This window comes from Anguilla anguilla, chromosome 14 (assembly GCF_013347855.1).
Source record: "Anguilla anguilla isolate fAngAng1 chromosome 14, fAngAng1.pri, whole genome shotgun sequence".
NCBI classification, from domain to species: domain Eukaryota; kingdom Metazoa; phylum Chordata; class Actinopteri; order Anguilliformes; family Anguillidae; genus Anguilla; species Anguilla anguilla.
Window position 1 is genome coordinate 17,629,316 of NC_049214.1, and position 15,729 is coordinate 17,645,044.

At 40.4% G+C, this 15,729-nt stretch overlaps 1 protein-coding gene across 3 annotated transcripts in view; it reads right to left on the reverse strand.

Annotated features, from left to right (window-relative positions):
• The window catches only part of col27a1b (collagen, type XXVII, alpha 1b), a 107,199-nt gene that overhangs the window by 10,547 nt on the left and 80,923 nt on the right, over positions 1-15,729 (reverse strand). For all 3 annotated transcript variants that reach the window (XR_004762384.1, XM_035392130.1, XM_035392131.1), the window contains exons 29-44: positions 14,775-14,828; positions 14,311-14,355; positions 13,506-13,550; positions 13,128-13,181; positions 9,178-9,231; positions 7,842-7,895; positions 6,417-6,470; positions 6,192-6,245; positions 4,901-5,008; positions 4,014-4,067; positions 3,733-3,840; positions 3,444-3,497; positions 3,100-3,153; positions 695-751; positions 536-589; positions 341-394 (exon numbers count right to left, since the gene is read on the reverse strand). Coding sequence is in view for 2 of the 3 variants with exons in the window: in XM_035392130.1 (XP_035248021.1) it covers positions 341-394; positions 536-589; positions 695-751; positions 3,100-3,153; positions 3,444-3,497; positions 3,733-3,840; positions 4,014-4,067; positions 4,901-5,008; positions 6,192-6,245; positions 6,417-6,470; positions 7,842-7,895; positions 9,178-9,231; positions 13,128-13,181; positions 13,506-13,550; positions 14,311-14,355; positions 14,775-14,828 (957 nt within the window). In the remaining variant the exon portion in view is untranslated. The remainder of the gene's footprint in view (positions 1-340; positions 395-535; positions 590-694; positions 752-3,099; positions 3,154-3,443; positions 3,498-3,732; positions 3,841-4,013; positions 4,068-4,900; positions 5,009-6,191; positions 6,246-6,416; positions 6,471-7,841; positions 7,896-9,177; positions 9,232-13,127; positions 13,182-13,505; positions 13,551-14,310; positions 14,356-14,774; positions 14,829-15,729) is intronic.

Genomic DNA, 15,729 nt, shown 5'->3' on the forward strand with positions numbered 1-15,729 from the left:
AACATTTAAATACAGCATGTGTTTGTTTAATAGAATCGACATGTAAAATAGCCAGGTCATAACCAAAAGGTAATACTATTTGGTGTGTGCTGAAAATGTCTACGGGGGCTAAAACTGACATACACCCATTGATATAGGAGATGGAATCCTCAATGTGAATCCTCAATCCTTCAGCAGCTGTGAAGCAGTCAAGTGTCATGTACCACTCTAAATTATTGAAATGGCATCAAAATGGTATCAGCATTCACATGAATATTCTGTTTTAATACACTCAGTGGCCCACTCTCAGATATCTGGAAACGCCTGGATAATGTCTGGATAATGGAGTGTGTGTACTCACAGGTAATCCAGTGGCCCCAGCCTTGCCTCTTTCTCCATCCACACCTTGTTGCCCCTAAAAAATAAAGATTCCTTAGCAACAAAGCACTGCCACTATAGCATAGTACAATGAGTAAAGGGTACAAAATCATTACCTGCCATTAACTTTTATAAAGCCAAACAAAGACATGCACACACGCTGTACAGCTGTACTTACTAGGTACCCCGGGTCCCCTGATTCCCCTCTTTCTCCTCTGTCTCCCGTGGGACCCTGACCATCAAATCAAGCAAAGAAATAAGAATGCGGAAAATGTAGGCCTCAACACACAGTCAAAAAGATATACTGCAACACAGAAAGAAATATTCAGTAACTCACTCTGTCACCTGGAGGACCAGGAGGACCTTCAACCTTCCCATCATCCCCCTGTTCCCCCTTGATGAAGATGAAGAAAAGGAAATGACGTTGAGTACTTCACCATTGGATGAAAGGCTATTAATAGTGCTATAATTTGTTGCTGCTATAAATTGCTTAATCTAACCATTTCATAACCAGCTTAAACACCCCAAATCCAAACCCATAGAATTTTCTAAAATAGCTGGATATTGACTAGGACTGACACTTGGGGGCAGAATCTAGTTACATCTTGTAGTTCAAGTGAGGAGTAGACCACACATGACCAAGCTCAAGTCTGAAAGAATGTTAACCTGGTATTCTATGATAAACTAGATATTTTATTGACAGCTGTAGGAATGGTGTCAATGTTCAAAACAAACTCTCAATGAGAGCTTAAACGCTTATTTATATTTCATGCTGGTCATGTGCTAAGCAGAAGAGAGGAAACATTAAAGCTGGAATTTTCCCTGAACAGAGATAGTGACCGCAGAATTGAAGAGACACTGTTCTTATTAAAGCCTATGTACCTTTGCCATAACAGGGAATTTGCAGACAAAGCTACAATTGCAATGACCCAAATTCAAACTATTTTGACTAAATGCTATTAATCAAAATTTATGTGGCATGGATGTGGGAGATCTCCTTTTGAAAAAAGCCACAAGAATTTTATTCATAGCATATGAGTTGGATTAATTCAGTAATCAAGACTCCAGATATAATTCTGTTTACTAATACTGGTCTGTGGGATGAATCAGCCATTCACATGTTGCCAGACAAAGTGAGAGCAAGGCAAAAGCTCTTTCAGGAACTTCATGCTGTGTTAAAACAGACTTCCATTTATCACGCTGACTAGTAATTATGACTACCAAGACATCAAGTGTAAATGTTAACTGTGAGCTTTATTTCTTGCTATTGATGAGTTTGGTTTTCCCCACCCCTCCCCTGCTACCACCAGGCACTAGCACATAACACTGATTTGTTATGCATACATGCCACCCCAGAGAGGAGTGGTCAATGAAGTGGGCAATCACTATGTTACACAGTAATAACATTTTAATTTCAGAAGTGTTTCTTGATTTAAATGGTATTTACACATTAAGCAGAAGTTTTGTGTGCTGATGCTTTTGCAGCAACTGTTTTTGGATCCTTTAATTGCAGAGAGGAAGAGAGGAATGTGGCCACATTAAAGGTGAGTGATGTTTAGCTGGTACAGCCCCAAACTAATGTGAACTAGTGAATTTTTCTGGATAGATTTGTATTTTAAGTTACTTTCACAAGACATTTACAAGCAAGAACAATGCTGAAATAGAACTGCCATACTTCCGTGTACAAATTATGCAGGCAACAAAAAACCTCTGTGAAATAGTTTGAAACTGGTATTGTAGAGGTACTGCTTCAGTGTGAAGAGCAATACTGGTAATATGTTTCAGAATTATAATCTATTATCATACACCACCAATCTTGGTGGGGTTGCTGGTTCTTCTCAGTTGATTGTTTAAATGTACCTGCTGATTCTGTTTATACTGTATTAAATTAGCAACATAATGTATTTCTGCATGTATGCACCCTGAACAAAATTTACAAAATATAACTCATAGCCTGAATATCGTCCATACATCTGCAACTACAGTAACAGGCTAATTCAAATAATTATACATTCAAATACCTCACAATGCATGGTACCTAACAGTATGTTACTGGTATCAAGCTGTTATTAGCCTGTGGGAAAGCAGTTTTAGGTAGCCTATTTGAGCCATTTATCTGACCCAATTAGCTGCATAAATTGAGATAAAATCTTTCATCAACTCTTCCTTGGCTTTCACAACAGACAAATTTGTTTCTGAACAGTGTGTGCATGGTCCATTGCAATTAGTTATTTCACAGGAAAGATCCAGACTATTGTGCTTGAAAGATTTTTCTTATTTAAGCAAATTAAGTAAGCTCCAAGTTGTGGTCTGAGTGTAACTACCATTATAAAATCCCACTGTGCTCTAAATGGTAACAGAGCTTCAGATAATATGAACCAGTGTAACTCAACCCTGGCCTCATAGTATGCATATGTAGATTTTCATTCAAGCAAGGCACTCAATCACCTAGTTCAAAACTGAGTATGTTAGTCATTTAAAGCCTGGAAAGTTACCTAATAATGATGAATTGTTTCTAGCAACTGCTTGGACAAACAGTCCCAGGACCCTGGTCTTTATTGGTCCAAGAGGGATTTGAGGTGGTGATTTGAGCACCAAAGACAAATCCTTGGGATAGTAGCACAGTGCTAGGCAAACAGCTTTGAGCCTTCTGAGGCCTTGCCTTAACCATGGTGTTACTCAGCCAACATGCATTTTAAGCAGACAGATGACGCCATTAGACAGAGACTGTGGGGAGTGTACCTTTTCACCTTTTGGTCCAGGAGGACCCATCGGGCCCTGTGGTCCTTGGTGACCCTGACGAGACAAATCACCAACATAGTATTATTTACTACAGTGTGCTGCACAGCTGAGCCTTTAACTCAAATGTCTAGATATGAGAAAGAACTGAAGCACATACATACAGCACTAGCTACATGATCCGACTGGCTTTAAAAAATACTGTGAAGTTTATTTGCATGCTGTCCTCAACTAAACTCTAGATAATGAATCAACTGCAAGATACAACCCTTCTCTGGATCTATGGCAATGTTATACAGTAATCCAATAGGTAGAAGTAGTAAAAGAACAATGTACTTTTTTCTTACCTCATATCCTGGTAATCCTGGTTCCCCTTGCTGACCCATACGCCCGGGGGCACCCTGTGAGAAAGTGGGACAGGGAAACCAGGGGTCACCCTCCCCAAATATGAAACACACCACAGGCACTGTCTCATTGGTCTGATCCCATCATTCCTCATCTTGCTAAGTCTCCACTGGACCCAAATTAGCAATGCCTGTGTGCTTTTTTTCACATTTTTTTCCAGTATTATTATTCATCAGGATTCCAGTCAAACCCCAAAACTCTGAATAAAGGCTTATCATTCATCCACATTACCACAGGTCCAATCGTTCCTCTGGATCCTTTCGGTCCCACAAATCCCGTGGGCCCTTGTTTGCCAACTGACCCCGTCTCTCCCAGGTAACCCTGATGACCTTTGGTGCCCTGGAAGGTATAGAAACCATATAAAGAAGCTGGAATATGTTGATAAGAAATAAACAGACAGTGTGCAGGGCCCTTGGCATGACTAACCATTAAGTATTAAGTACAGCAGGTATGCCAATAATCACACTGAAACTGGATTTGTTATGGCGGCTATAATAAGACTGAGGTAATACCTTTGCTCCAGCTTTTCCTCTTTCACCAATTTTGCCAGGTTTTCCTTCAGGCCCCTGGAAATAAAGATCAGGCTTAACATATTAAAAATGACATTCATATATCAGTAGAAATTAAGAAAAAAGACAAACTACTACATGGAACTTACTGTAACTTAATTTTTCAAATGATTAAGAAGTCCTCCCAATATGACCATCCAAATACAGAACAAATAATTATTAATAGGTGCACAGGAGCATGAGTCATACAGTGTATTAAGGGGTGAGTCATGCTGTAAGGCACCATGTACTACTGAGTTAAGCTGTTGATGACAACCATGACCTCCGAAAATAACATGCAGTCTCAGCCTTTCAGCCAGGTTTCTCCAGTCTTTATTGGAGGCACAATTACAATGGCTGTATCATTACAGTGTGTAACCAGGTATTACGTCTTTATGTCCAAATAAAAAATAAACTAATAGCTAAATATATCTGCATGCCCTGCCATAGTTGTAGAAATATTTTTTTTTTTTAGCAAATATGACTTTACATGTCCTCAAATGCTATTTTTCTTCAAATTATTTCAGAAACTTAGCATACGCTTTTTCTGAGCTCTTTCGGTTATTTTGTGCCACCAACCATTTGAAAATTACACAGCAAACACAATAAGCCATTTACAGCCTAGGTTTGCTCTTCTACCCTGTACAAAAAACAACAACACTAAGAACAAAGGTACTGGCTTTGTCATTTTACGATGGTGGTTAAATGTTCTGTTTGAATAGCAGAGATGCAATTGAAGTTAAATGCTACAAGCAACAATGGATCCAAAATGGCCCCTCCTCTACGCCCAATATGGACTGGCCTTGGAGGAAAGCCCTAATTTAGGGTCCAGTAGACGAGACAACACTTACCCTGACACCCTGAAGGCCAGGATATCCAGGTGGCCCTTCCTTTCCTTTTAGACCAATGTCTCCGTGGTCGCCTTTATTGCCTTCAGGTCCCATGTCACCCTTCTCACCCTGAGGAGACAACCACAGGTGTTATGCACACCGGGGTCCACCCAGCATCATCTACATCCGGCAGTCATTCCACTGGCCCCACCTGAGGGCCCTGCCGACACACAGCAAATACAGAATATACAAATACTTTCAACAAACGGCCAGGTTGTGAAACAGGATTCAGACACCAGTGCGGGTAAAGGAGACACCTTCTCGGTGCTCTCACTGAATAGTAGAATCTCTAAAGAACTTTCAGGCAAACCACTATGGTTTCAGCACCACATTTTTGAAAGTCAGAGATGGATGCTTCTCAGCTGACCTAGGAGCATGAATACAAATGACTGGCATCCCAGGTACAACTGAGTTGAAGGTCACAATTTTCAAAATAAAAAATAAAACAATTTGCCTCCCATGCTATGCAATGATAGGACAGCAAGCTAACAGATTTTGCTCATTAAAATACAGACATGTTGAGACAAGATGACTCATAAAACCATAAACATAAAAAACCCCAAACCGCTTTAGCTCAGTTTTTGCCCTCATACAGTATCTAATGCATACAATAGTCAGGCATAGTTAGCATCACCCTGTGAGAAGGTTGGCATGAGAAGTCACTTGGACAAAAAAGAACTCATGTTGAAGTCAAAGCAATAAAATAGAATTGACTTCTTCCTTTGTACTATTGACTTTTTCCTTTTCATAATGGTTTTTGGTTTTTCTCCTTTAGAACTTGTTAAACATGACTTTGCTCCCTCAGCAAGTGTTATATCTGGGACACATCTATCCAATGGCATCACCTCAAGGGAAGACAGAGTGCCAGCTGTCCCTCAGAATAAGTATTTCCCTGGCTTCTACTCTTAGAGAGACACAGTATGTATCATCCCTGTCGGATGAGTAACAGTGTTCAGGGAAAATAGATGAAAATTAATAAAGCCTGGGGTTTCAACAGGGTGCCCGGCATTGCAAATGCCCCCGCAGATTGGTCTGCAATCACAATCACCATTCCAAATCACCCCCCCCCCCCCCCCCCAAAGTCCGCAATCATCTATGAATAGATCACCAACAGTGTTGAGGGAAAATGGATAATTCATTGATGATGACTCAAATCAGTCATCATAAATGAATCATAAAGAGCAGATTTGGATAGATTGCGGACAACCATTTTTACGTGTTGGGGGAAATGGGTCTATCACCCTCCTCTCACCTTGGCTCCATCAGGTCCTGCAGGCCCGGCCTCCCCTTCAAGCCCAGGTTCTCCCTAGAAAAGTAAAGGATTCTTATATAGAGTGCTTTCCACAATAACCACCAGAGGATTCTTATCTGGAGTGTTCTGTACATATCCATAGAAAAACATGGATCTACCAATACTCTCAGATCATAAAAATCTGGCATAGTTTGGGATAAAACAGATGGTAATGGGAATACTCACCCTCTGTCCAATTAGGCCTTGTTCTCCGATGTTCCCAGCTGTCCCAAGAGCACCCTAAAAACACACACATACACATGCATGTATGCACACACACACAAACACATACACAACAACAACAACAAGCAAAACAAAAAAGTTGTTTGGTTTTATATAGCCTTATCATGCACATCTAAAAATATGCAGTTCTCTTAAAAATAGTAAAATTAATCTTGGCTATATCATTTTAAAGGGGAAAATTGCAGATGCTTATAGTCCTAAGTTTGCACATATTAGACGATCCTGACTGAAGTTATGCAGTATCCTTACTGCTGCCAAAGGTTTACAGGCTATTTGTGCATACACGTTTCATTCACAACAAAATATAGGACACATATCCAGATCCATTAAATGCTGGGCAAAGAAAGAAAGCCAGATGAAATTATACAGCACTAACATTCTACACATGTCAAGCACTGTCTCAAATAACACCACCATACTGCAGTGGCTCCCAAGACAGCTTTTTATTACATCGTGAGTTAAACAGAAAGAGACCTTTCAACCCACAAGGCCCATGTCTGGTGACAATTACCCCCAAAAGGTGAACCTATATATAGAGCTTATACAGGCCAACAACTTTACTCAAGCAACTCTCACACAGATTAGCATATCAGATGAAGGGGAGAAAGATTGTCACTGAGGTTCCCACCAGTTAGGCAAAATAATTTTAACTGGGTCAAAAATTTGTCTGTTCTTTTCTCTCTTCTTTTCCCAATAAGCCCAAGTGTCGGGTTACATTATAATTTACATATAACCTTTCTCCTTTACAAGCTATTAGAGATTTGAATTTCTTTCTTATTATACACAGGATACTGCTGTCAGACTACAAACCAGTCATTGTTTTTATCTGTCCCATTGCAGGCTAATCTTAAATGTAACAAGTGCTAGTAACTGGGATGCTTCCTCAGTTCCCAGAGATGTATGTTCACTCTTTGTATTGCCCAGCACCAGCTCATCAAATGGAGCTTTAAAATGGTCAGAACTGAAGAAAAATTACAGAAGCTATGGGCTACTGAGGAGAGGAAATGACTGGGAGTTAGGTGCTGTGGGCTGATGGGATCCTGTTGCAAGGCTCCTGCTCTCCAATCTGAGTGGCAGCAGATGGGGATGGTAATGTGACCCAAAGGGCCTTGGAGAAACGGTACTCAATGGATCTATCTGTTCTCTCCAGAGCCTGGCCCTCTTTAACTGTTGCCTCGCACTACCGTAAAAAGAGTGAGGGAGGAACCATATGAAAGCAGTGAGTAGCAGAGAACCAGGAGCCAATTCCCCGCCTGCGCTGACTGAGTGTGGTTTGTAGAAATCAAGGGGAAGTAGCATGAGGATTAGCCAGGGTATCGTTTTCTGGGCCTCTAGCGTGGAAGTGCTCATGGATTTGGCTGCCTTTACCTTCTCCCCTGGCTCGCCTGGCAGTCCTGGCTCGCCCGCTTTGCCTGGTGGACCCTATCAGAATGAAGGAGAGATTGCTTGCGTCACAACAGAGTCAGAATTATGTACACAGTGTTACGGTCTATGTGGTTCACAGTGAGAAGGGGCTCACAGCACAGGTATGCTTCTGCTGGGTCAGAGGATCAAAAATAACATTTATCAAATTACACTCTCCTCTTTGTGGCTACAAAACCTATTATTTTAATCAAAGGGCATTAATAATTCATTGCAAAGAGGGGACCAGATGTCTGCCTGGCACTAGATCAGGTGACTGCAAAGAGATCCAGTTCTACCGGCGGAGAATGCTCACTGCGAGGCGTGGAGCTTTCCAAAGAAGAGCCTGCAGACAGTGCTGTGTGAGCCAATAGCGTACAGTACATCAGTGTTGTGGAGACCATGACACAAGCCAATGCACACTGCCATGCTCACTAATGTGTATAACATAACATAACATGACATGATGACAAGAACAGGCCATTCAGCCCAACAATGCTCACCATTTTCCAACCACTAAAGTATACCTAATGGCTACAAGCTTGGCTGCAGCTACACAGTATCTAACACCATATCAAGCCTGGTCTTGAAAACCCCCAGAGTTTCTGCCTCTACTACATGACCTAGTAGGCTATGCCAGACAGTGACAACTCTCTGTGTGAAAAAATATTTCCTAACGTCTGTCCGGAATTTACCCTTTGCTAATTTCCATTTATGACCCCTCGTTCTACTAACAGAACTCAACCTAAAGAATCTCTAGTAGTTCACTTTGTTAATCCCTTTTATAAATTTAGAAACCTCAATCGAAACTCCCATGAATCTCCTTTTACTAATCTTGAAGAGATTAAACATCTTCCTAAGTCTTTCCTCATAACTTTTATACCAGGAACTAATTTGGTTGCCTTCTTTTGAGCCTTTTGCAGACTCTCTATATTTGTTTTTCTCAAACTCTCTCATATAGCTTTATTCATCCACTGGACAGACTGCTAATTCAACTTACTTTTCCTTGCCTTTAGAATGAATTTACATCTGCATCAAGAAAAAACCTTCTGAACCTGCTCCACTTTTCATTTGCAGCCTTGCAAACAAGAAGTTGCACCCAGTCTACATTACTTAAATTCTCTTGCATCTTGCATATGTGTGTACATGTGTGTGTGTGTGTGTGCGTGTGTGTGTTTGTATGTTTGTGTGTATGTGTGATGGTGTGGGTGCATAAGTATGTATGTGTGCGTACGTGTGGAAGTATGTGTGTTAGGAACTAGCCATGTGCTTTCCCATTCCATGGCTGTGCGACGGGCCTCACCTTCAACCCGAGCTCTCCCAGAAGACCCACGGTCCCTGGTGGCCCTGGGGGTCCCTATAATAGAGAACAGAAGAGCAGAACAAACACAAATAAATCTCAGCCGTCTGGACCGGCACGTTTTGCATGAAGCTGCAGGGTGCGTGTCTCTACGCGGGACTCCAGGATGTGGGACAGCAGCGAGGTCGGGGGGGGACAGCAGATCATGTGGGACACAGCTGATTTCACCCCAGCAGCCGTGTCCCAGTCCCACACTCCTCCAACTGCACCACTTCCTCCCTTTCCTGATACTCTGTGGTGAGATCAGGAAACTGCTGAGGGCCTTCCTCTGCGCGGCTCCACGCAATGGACTCAGCATTTGACGCAGATGTGGTGAACAAAGCAGCCTCTCAGTTTGGGTTTATTCACATTAAAGGGTACCCACTGTAAGCTGGTCTCGCTTACCATCACAATAGTAGGCATCCACACTCAAAGACTTAATATGAAAACTTGCTTTTAATTTTTGATAATATGAGCCATTTGAAATTCAATATGGAGCATCCTAGGACTGTTTCACGGCCTGTTTAGCCTTCATAAATGCCCAGAAGGGATAGCACAAATTACCCCTCTGTAAATACTGTACACACTGCTACAAATTATACCTGCATATAGCACTGTTGTTACTCATTCTTTAGGAGACTGTTCTTGATTACTTGGTTAGATGGATAAAAGCACACAAAAAATTGGCTATTTTAAATAGAAGATTTACCTTTTATTTATGTACTTGTTCTGCACTAACAGGCAAGAAGGACCCTGAGTTAGCTGTAGAGGTCAAAAGTAAGATGGGGTGTATTTAAATTCAACTAATATCTTAAGCATAAAAATGTCAGTGAAAATGGTTAAAGGTTTCAGTGACCAAACTCTGTTTGCTTTCATGCTTCAGTGGAAAAACTTAAGTTGCAGGGATTTTATTTGCCCTTTTTTCATTCTTGGATTAGAAAGGGGGAATGTCATCTGCTGACATCATACCATGAAAAATGGTGGAAGGAGATGGAAATGTCTCTGCTGTGAAGCAGGCTTTCGACTCAATACACAGTAAATTATGTAGCAACACGTTTTCCATTGTAAGATTTTCAGCAACGCTATCCAGCATAAGACAGTAATTGAGGCCTTTGATCTGGTATCACTCGTATTTGTCACTTCCCTGAGAAAATACACCCCCAGATGAAGTACCCTCTGTTCCTTTCTCCAACTACTGACCCCACAGGACTCACTGCTCTAGGCTACCAGCTGTTCTGCAGTTGCCAGGTAGTTTTGATATCATGTATGTAAATATACCAAGCTTAAGGCCTGAATTTGTTCTAATGGATGGTATTTGAATATTTTAGCATTTTTTCAATGTGATTCACACATTTTACATCTATAGTGATGTCACTATTTTTGATGTACTGCTGTAAACAAAAAAGTAATCCCTTGAATGCAAACAACAGGACAACTAAACTTTCAGTAGCCTACTTTTGTAACTGACGAACCTTCTGGCTATCTTCCTAAAATTTATTCCAATAAAAATATAACACCTTTTTCTGAAGCAGAGCATGAGGCACATTCATAGATTTTCAAGAAATATTTAGGCAATTGCTTTATCTGTAATTCATTCAAATTTGATTTTCAATACCAGTGCCAGTCTTTAAAATGTGGGAACAGCAGAGAAAACAGACCTATTGCATGAAAAATGTGAATTCATTAAAGTAAAATGTTAATTCACTATAATAATAAAGCCTGTTGATATTATAAATGTCTTGTAAGCTCAAACACCATTTTTATCTCATAGACTAAATACACTACAAGAAATATAAACACAAAAGAAATCCAAACATCAATGCCAAAAGGCTGTGCCTTCTTTTTGTGATTGATAGATACTGCTACAGACAGCACCAAACTGCAAAACAGTTTAGTCCTGTAACAGTTCAGTCACATTGTACAGACTGTGCTTACTAGTACATCTGCGTAAGAGATACAATTTTGGATTGTCCTGATAAAACTTTTTTTTTTTACTGTTCCTGAAATTGCTGTGCTGGTTTGCAGCACACCTCACAGCAACAAAGTTGGTACTTTTCAGTAAATCTTGTTGTTTGGAGTCAGCAGTTCATTTGTGGAAATTGGAGAACTGATGCAACTACAATATCCCCATTGTTTTCCAGAGATGCATGTAAAACTGAGCTCACAAAAGATATGTGGCTGAGAACTCTCTTGTATAAAAGGCTCCAGAATGAATGCCATGTGAAAAGCAAGACATTTAGAATATCAAACTGTTATGAACTCAATATGGCAGGCTAACACTGGCATCTAAATTCCTGAACAACAGAACACCATTTTTCTTTAATGAATTGCATTCAAACTAAACAAAATGTCAACAAAGCACTTCAGACAAGACGGTACCAGTGGAAGGAGTCTTCCCCTTTGTTTACGTTCTGCTCCCTGGTTTCTACAAGAGTAAATACGCATTAAAACTGCATGTAAATATTAATACTGACAGGAGTCCTGAAATTGATACCTTCTCAACCTCTGCTGTTTTCTATTTACATCCAGGTGTTTGCCATTTACTCTTAAATTCAATGTAATTTATTGTGTTTTTCAGTAGTGTACTGGCACAAATATCTACTAGCACATCAGATTTTTTATATGGTATAAATCATACTGTGTTTTAATCATAGAAAAGACCTGAAAATCAATCATTTTTGAGGAAACTCTTGGCTGAAAACTTTTTCATATCTTCATGGCCATGCTCATTATATTTTCCAACAGATTCTATATGAAGCAACCGAAGTTCCTTAGGAAGAAATCTTTCAAAAATCACCCAGTATTTTTATCCTGTACTCTGGAGCTTGGAGTAAAAAAATCTGGCGTCTGTTTTTATGGATGGAGACCTGCACCGCATCTGACAGACACTTTTAATAGCCATACAAAATGTGATACAGTGCTAGATGGTGTGATTTAGCCAAAATGGGCTTAAAAGGCTCATCAGTTTAATAGGAGCACAGGGATCTCTGGTATTATTGATAGTTCTGTAGTCCATATATGATTTGAAAGGTATTAAGACTGTTTGGAAGATTTATTTGTGTTTACTTTCAAATATAGTAAGAAAGCCAAATTCCTGAAATTTGCTTTGGTTGACTATAGAGGTGTGTGAGAAAGGCCATATCTGAGACAGGCCTACCTCACACAGCTCTACCAATATTTACTGTAGAGAACTGCCTTTAGACCACATGAGATCAGAGAGAGAATCTTTAAACAGAGCACATCTGTCTACATGCTCTGTCTCAATGCTGTTGTACAACTGGATCCATTACATAACACATATAAACTATTTTACATGTTATAGTTATCCACCAAGCAACAATTTCCCCGTTTTTGGAAACCCACAATCAAAATTCCACAAAGGCAATCAACAGACATGGGATTGGTCTCTGTAATAGACTAAAAGGCTATCAAGCTCACAAAAGAGACTTTAAGAATTTCACTGCAGATCCTCTAACACCATAGCAATTGTAAGAGATTCTGTTTGAGACAATAGGAGTCTCGAAGAAATATCCAAGGCTAAAGAAGTATTATTAAGACACTACAGGAGTCTCTACCACATAACAAATATACAGGTGTCTAAACCACTACAGTGAAGACTCTAGAAGAGCAAAGGTAGAAGTCTCTGTCGACATCTGCAATAGAGAAATCTGCCAACGGAAGGAGTCAGCGTTTCTGTGCAGATCTCAACAAACAAGTAGAAGGAAAAACAGACCTGTCAGCAGCAGACTTGTTTCCTCTCGGGCGAGGAAATATTACACACCCATGATGTTTTGTTTACTGCCAGCCTTTGTGGAATTCACATGGGAAATAGCACCCAGCCTTTTGTCTAGGCACATGACAGACTCACAAGACAGACCCAGACAGACAAGAGACAGAGAGGGAGAGGAACTTGCCGGTTCTCCTGCGATTCCTTTTGCCCCTGGAGGTCCTGAAGATCCATGGATACCCTGTGAAGATAAAGCATGTTGACATATTCAACTCAGTCACACATACAACACCATGCAAAATACCAATATATGCCATTAAACATTGGGAAATATATTGTCTGATAACCTAAAACAGTTATATATGACAATCCAACAGCCTGGGTTACTATAGCCTAAGACTGCTGCTTCAGTAGTCCTTGGATCAAACTAATCCTACATGAATTCTTCAGAGCACAGTGCATCAAAATGGAGCCCAACTACACAGGGTTGTAAAATAACTAAAGCACAGTATATGTGACTACCAGCACAGAACATTGGTTAGCAAGATGAAAATGGCACACTAACCATGAATCCTCGAGGTCCAGCTTCACCTGGCTCACCAATGGGCCCCTGGAAACAGAAGACAATGTAGGCTAATTTACAAAGGCAGGTCCACATACTGTAATGAACATGTGAGTATGTAACTTTATTACACAGCAGATGAAGTTACCTAAGGTGACCTAGGGCTTGACTCCAACTCAGCTCAACATAATTTGTCCCTTGAGAAATACTTCAAGCCAGTGTGCATTTATTTTGCTACTTACACAATACTATGAGTGTTCTGCTTACTGCGCCACATATTAACCAAATGTACATAATATTTAAAATGACCATGGTTTGGGTGGAGCTGCCCTAATTGCTGTCTCATTCTGAAGGCCTCTAAAACATTAACTCCAAGAAGACCCAAATATGTGTCTCCAGTAATCTCATCTAAGAATTAGCTCACTGGTACTATTGAATTTCTAATAATTTTCTTTGGATATGCTTCTAAGCTGGTAAACTTGTGTGTATCTATTAAGTTATTAACCTTTTCATGGAGTTATTTGCTAAATTGCACATGTTTTTTTCTATATGGTCAGACATTGAAATACCCCCATTTTGGGAAACATTTTTAAAAGATGTACTTCTGGACACTGTGTACTAAAGAGCTATTTTACAACCAAACATAGAAACATGTGGGCAGACTTGGAGAGAGTAGGCATGTTATTATAGCATTAACTACAATGGACAGGGCCAGCTAGAGGACATTCTGAAGCATTTTGTACAGATTCAGCAAGATAAAGAAGAAAATCTCAACAACAATTTTTATACAGCATAAAGGTGCTTTCACCTGTTCTCCTGGGAAGCCAATTTTTCCTGGTGGACCATCAGGGCCCTGCAGAGAAGAGTTGATGAAAAAAACATATCTAAGGAAAATACCCATAGGCATTCTTTACTCCACTTTCTACTTGCAACTGACTTTGCCAGAAATTACCAACTAGCTGAATGATACATCCATTTATAATTTTTTAAGCTAAATTGGTAGTTCATCAATAACATTCAGGAGGTTAGTAACAAGGACTTTTTGATATTTTACAACAGAATGTCATAAACCATGGGGATCATTACCATTGGGATTGTGGTAGTCGCAGATTAATGGCTCAGAGCAGTCCTATTTTATGATTATGAGAGTGTGTTCAGCATCTCCTGTGTTCAGTGATATGCTATGTGAGGCCACCCCAACAATCGAGGCCATTGGTATTCAGCAGATATCTCCTGACCCAGGCTGACCTATGAACACAGCTTGACCCTTACCTTCCCTCCCACTGACCCTGGCTCCCCCAGTGGACCGTCAGGCCCTCTGGCACCCTGTAAGAGAGAGAACAGCAGTGTGAACAGCAGGGGTCTCCCTCGTGTAGTCTGAGAGAGACAGAGCTGAGAGGCTAATCTGTACTCTTGGTCATCATCGTCCCAAAACAATGTAACAGCAGGGCCTCTCTCTTTTCGGTATAATTATTTTTTTAATTGCGAGTAGAGTCTCTCTCAAACACACACACACACACACACACACACAAACATGCACACACATATACACACATGCAAACACACAAGCACGCACACAGATGAATGCATTCCTATGTATGCCTCCGGCCCCAAAAACACACACACTCACTCAAAGTCTTCAGCACTGGGAATCCTCCCTTCCTCTCATCATACACTGTGGGCCATATAATGATTGTATACATCCTCTTACAACCACAGGAGCCCCCCTAAATTCTTTAGTATACACACATGTGACATTCAGCTAAAATTTACTGCCACTTATGTTACACTGGAGTACTTCTGTGGTTGCAAATGGACTAAAGCAAGCCTCATAGCTCATGTTACAAATCATGCTATCATCATTCTGGTTTTGTTCAGCATGCAGTATCTCGCACAATAAATCATACTTCAAATAATCTCATAACTAACTATCACTCCAGCAATAATGTAGCATCAACCTAAAACCAATGCAGATTTAAAAAGTTTACTGTTCTGATTTCTGTAATATAAACCTGCAAAAGGAATGCTCTGCAAAAGGAATGTAACTCAGACACCCATCAATTTGACATAGACTCCGATACTAAACCAGTGAGTCAGCACTGAGTACATTGGCCAGTACATTGGCCTGTTACTGGCAAGTCTGCTGAAAAGATTGGCTTGATCTTTGGATCAGTATCTGTTTGTTTTCTTAGCTGGAAAATGGTATTTGCCAAATATGCCTGTAACA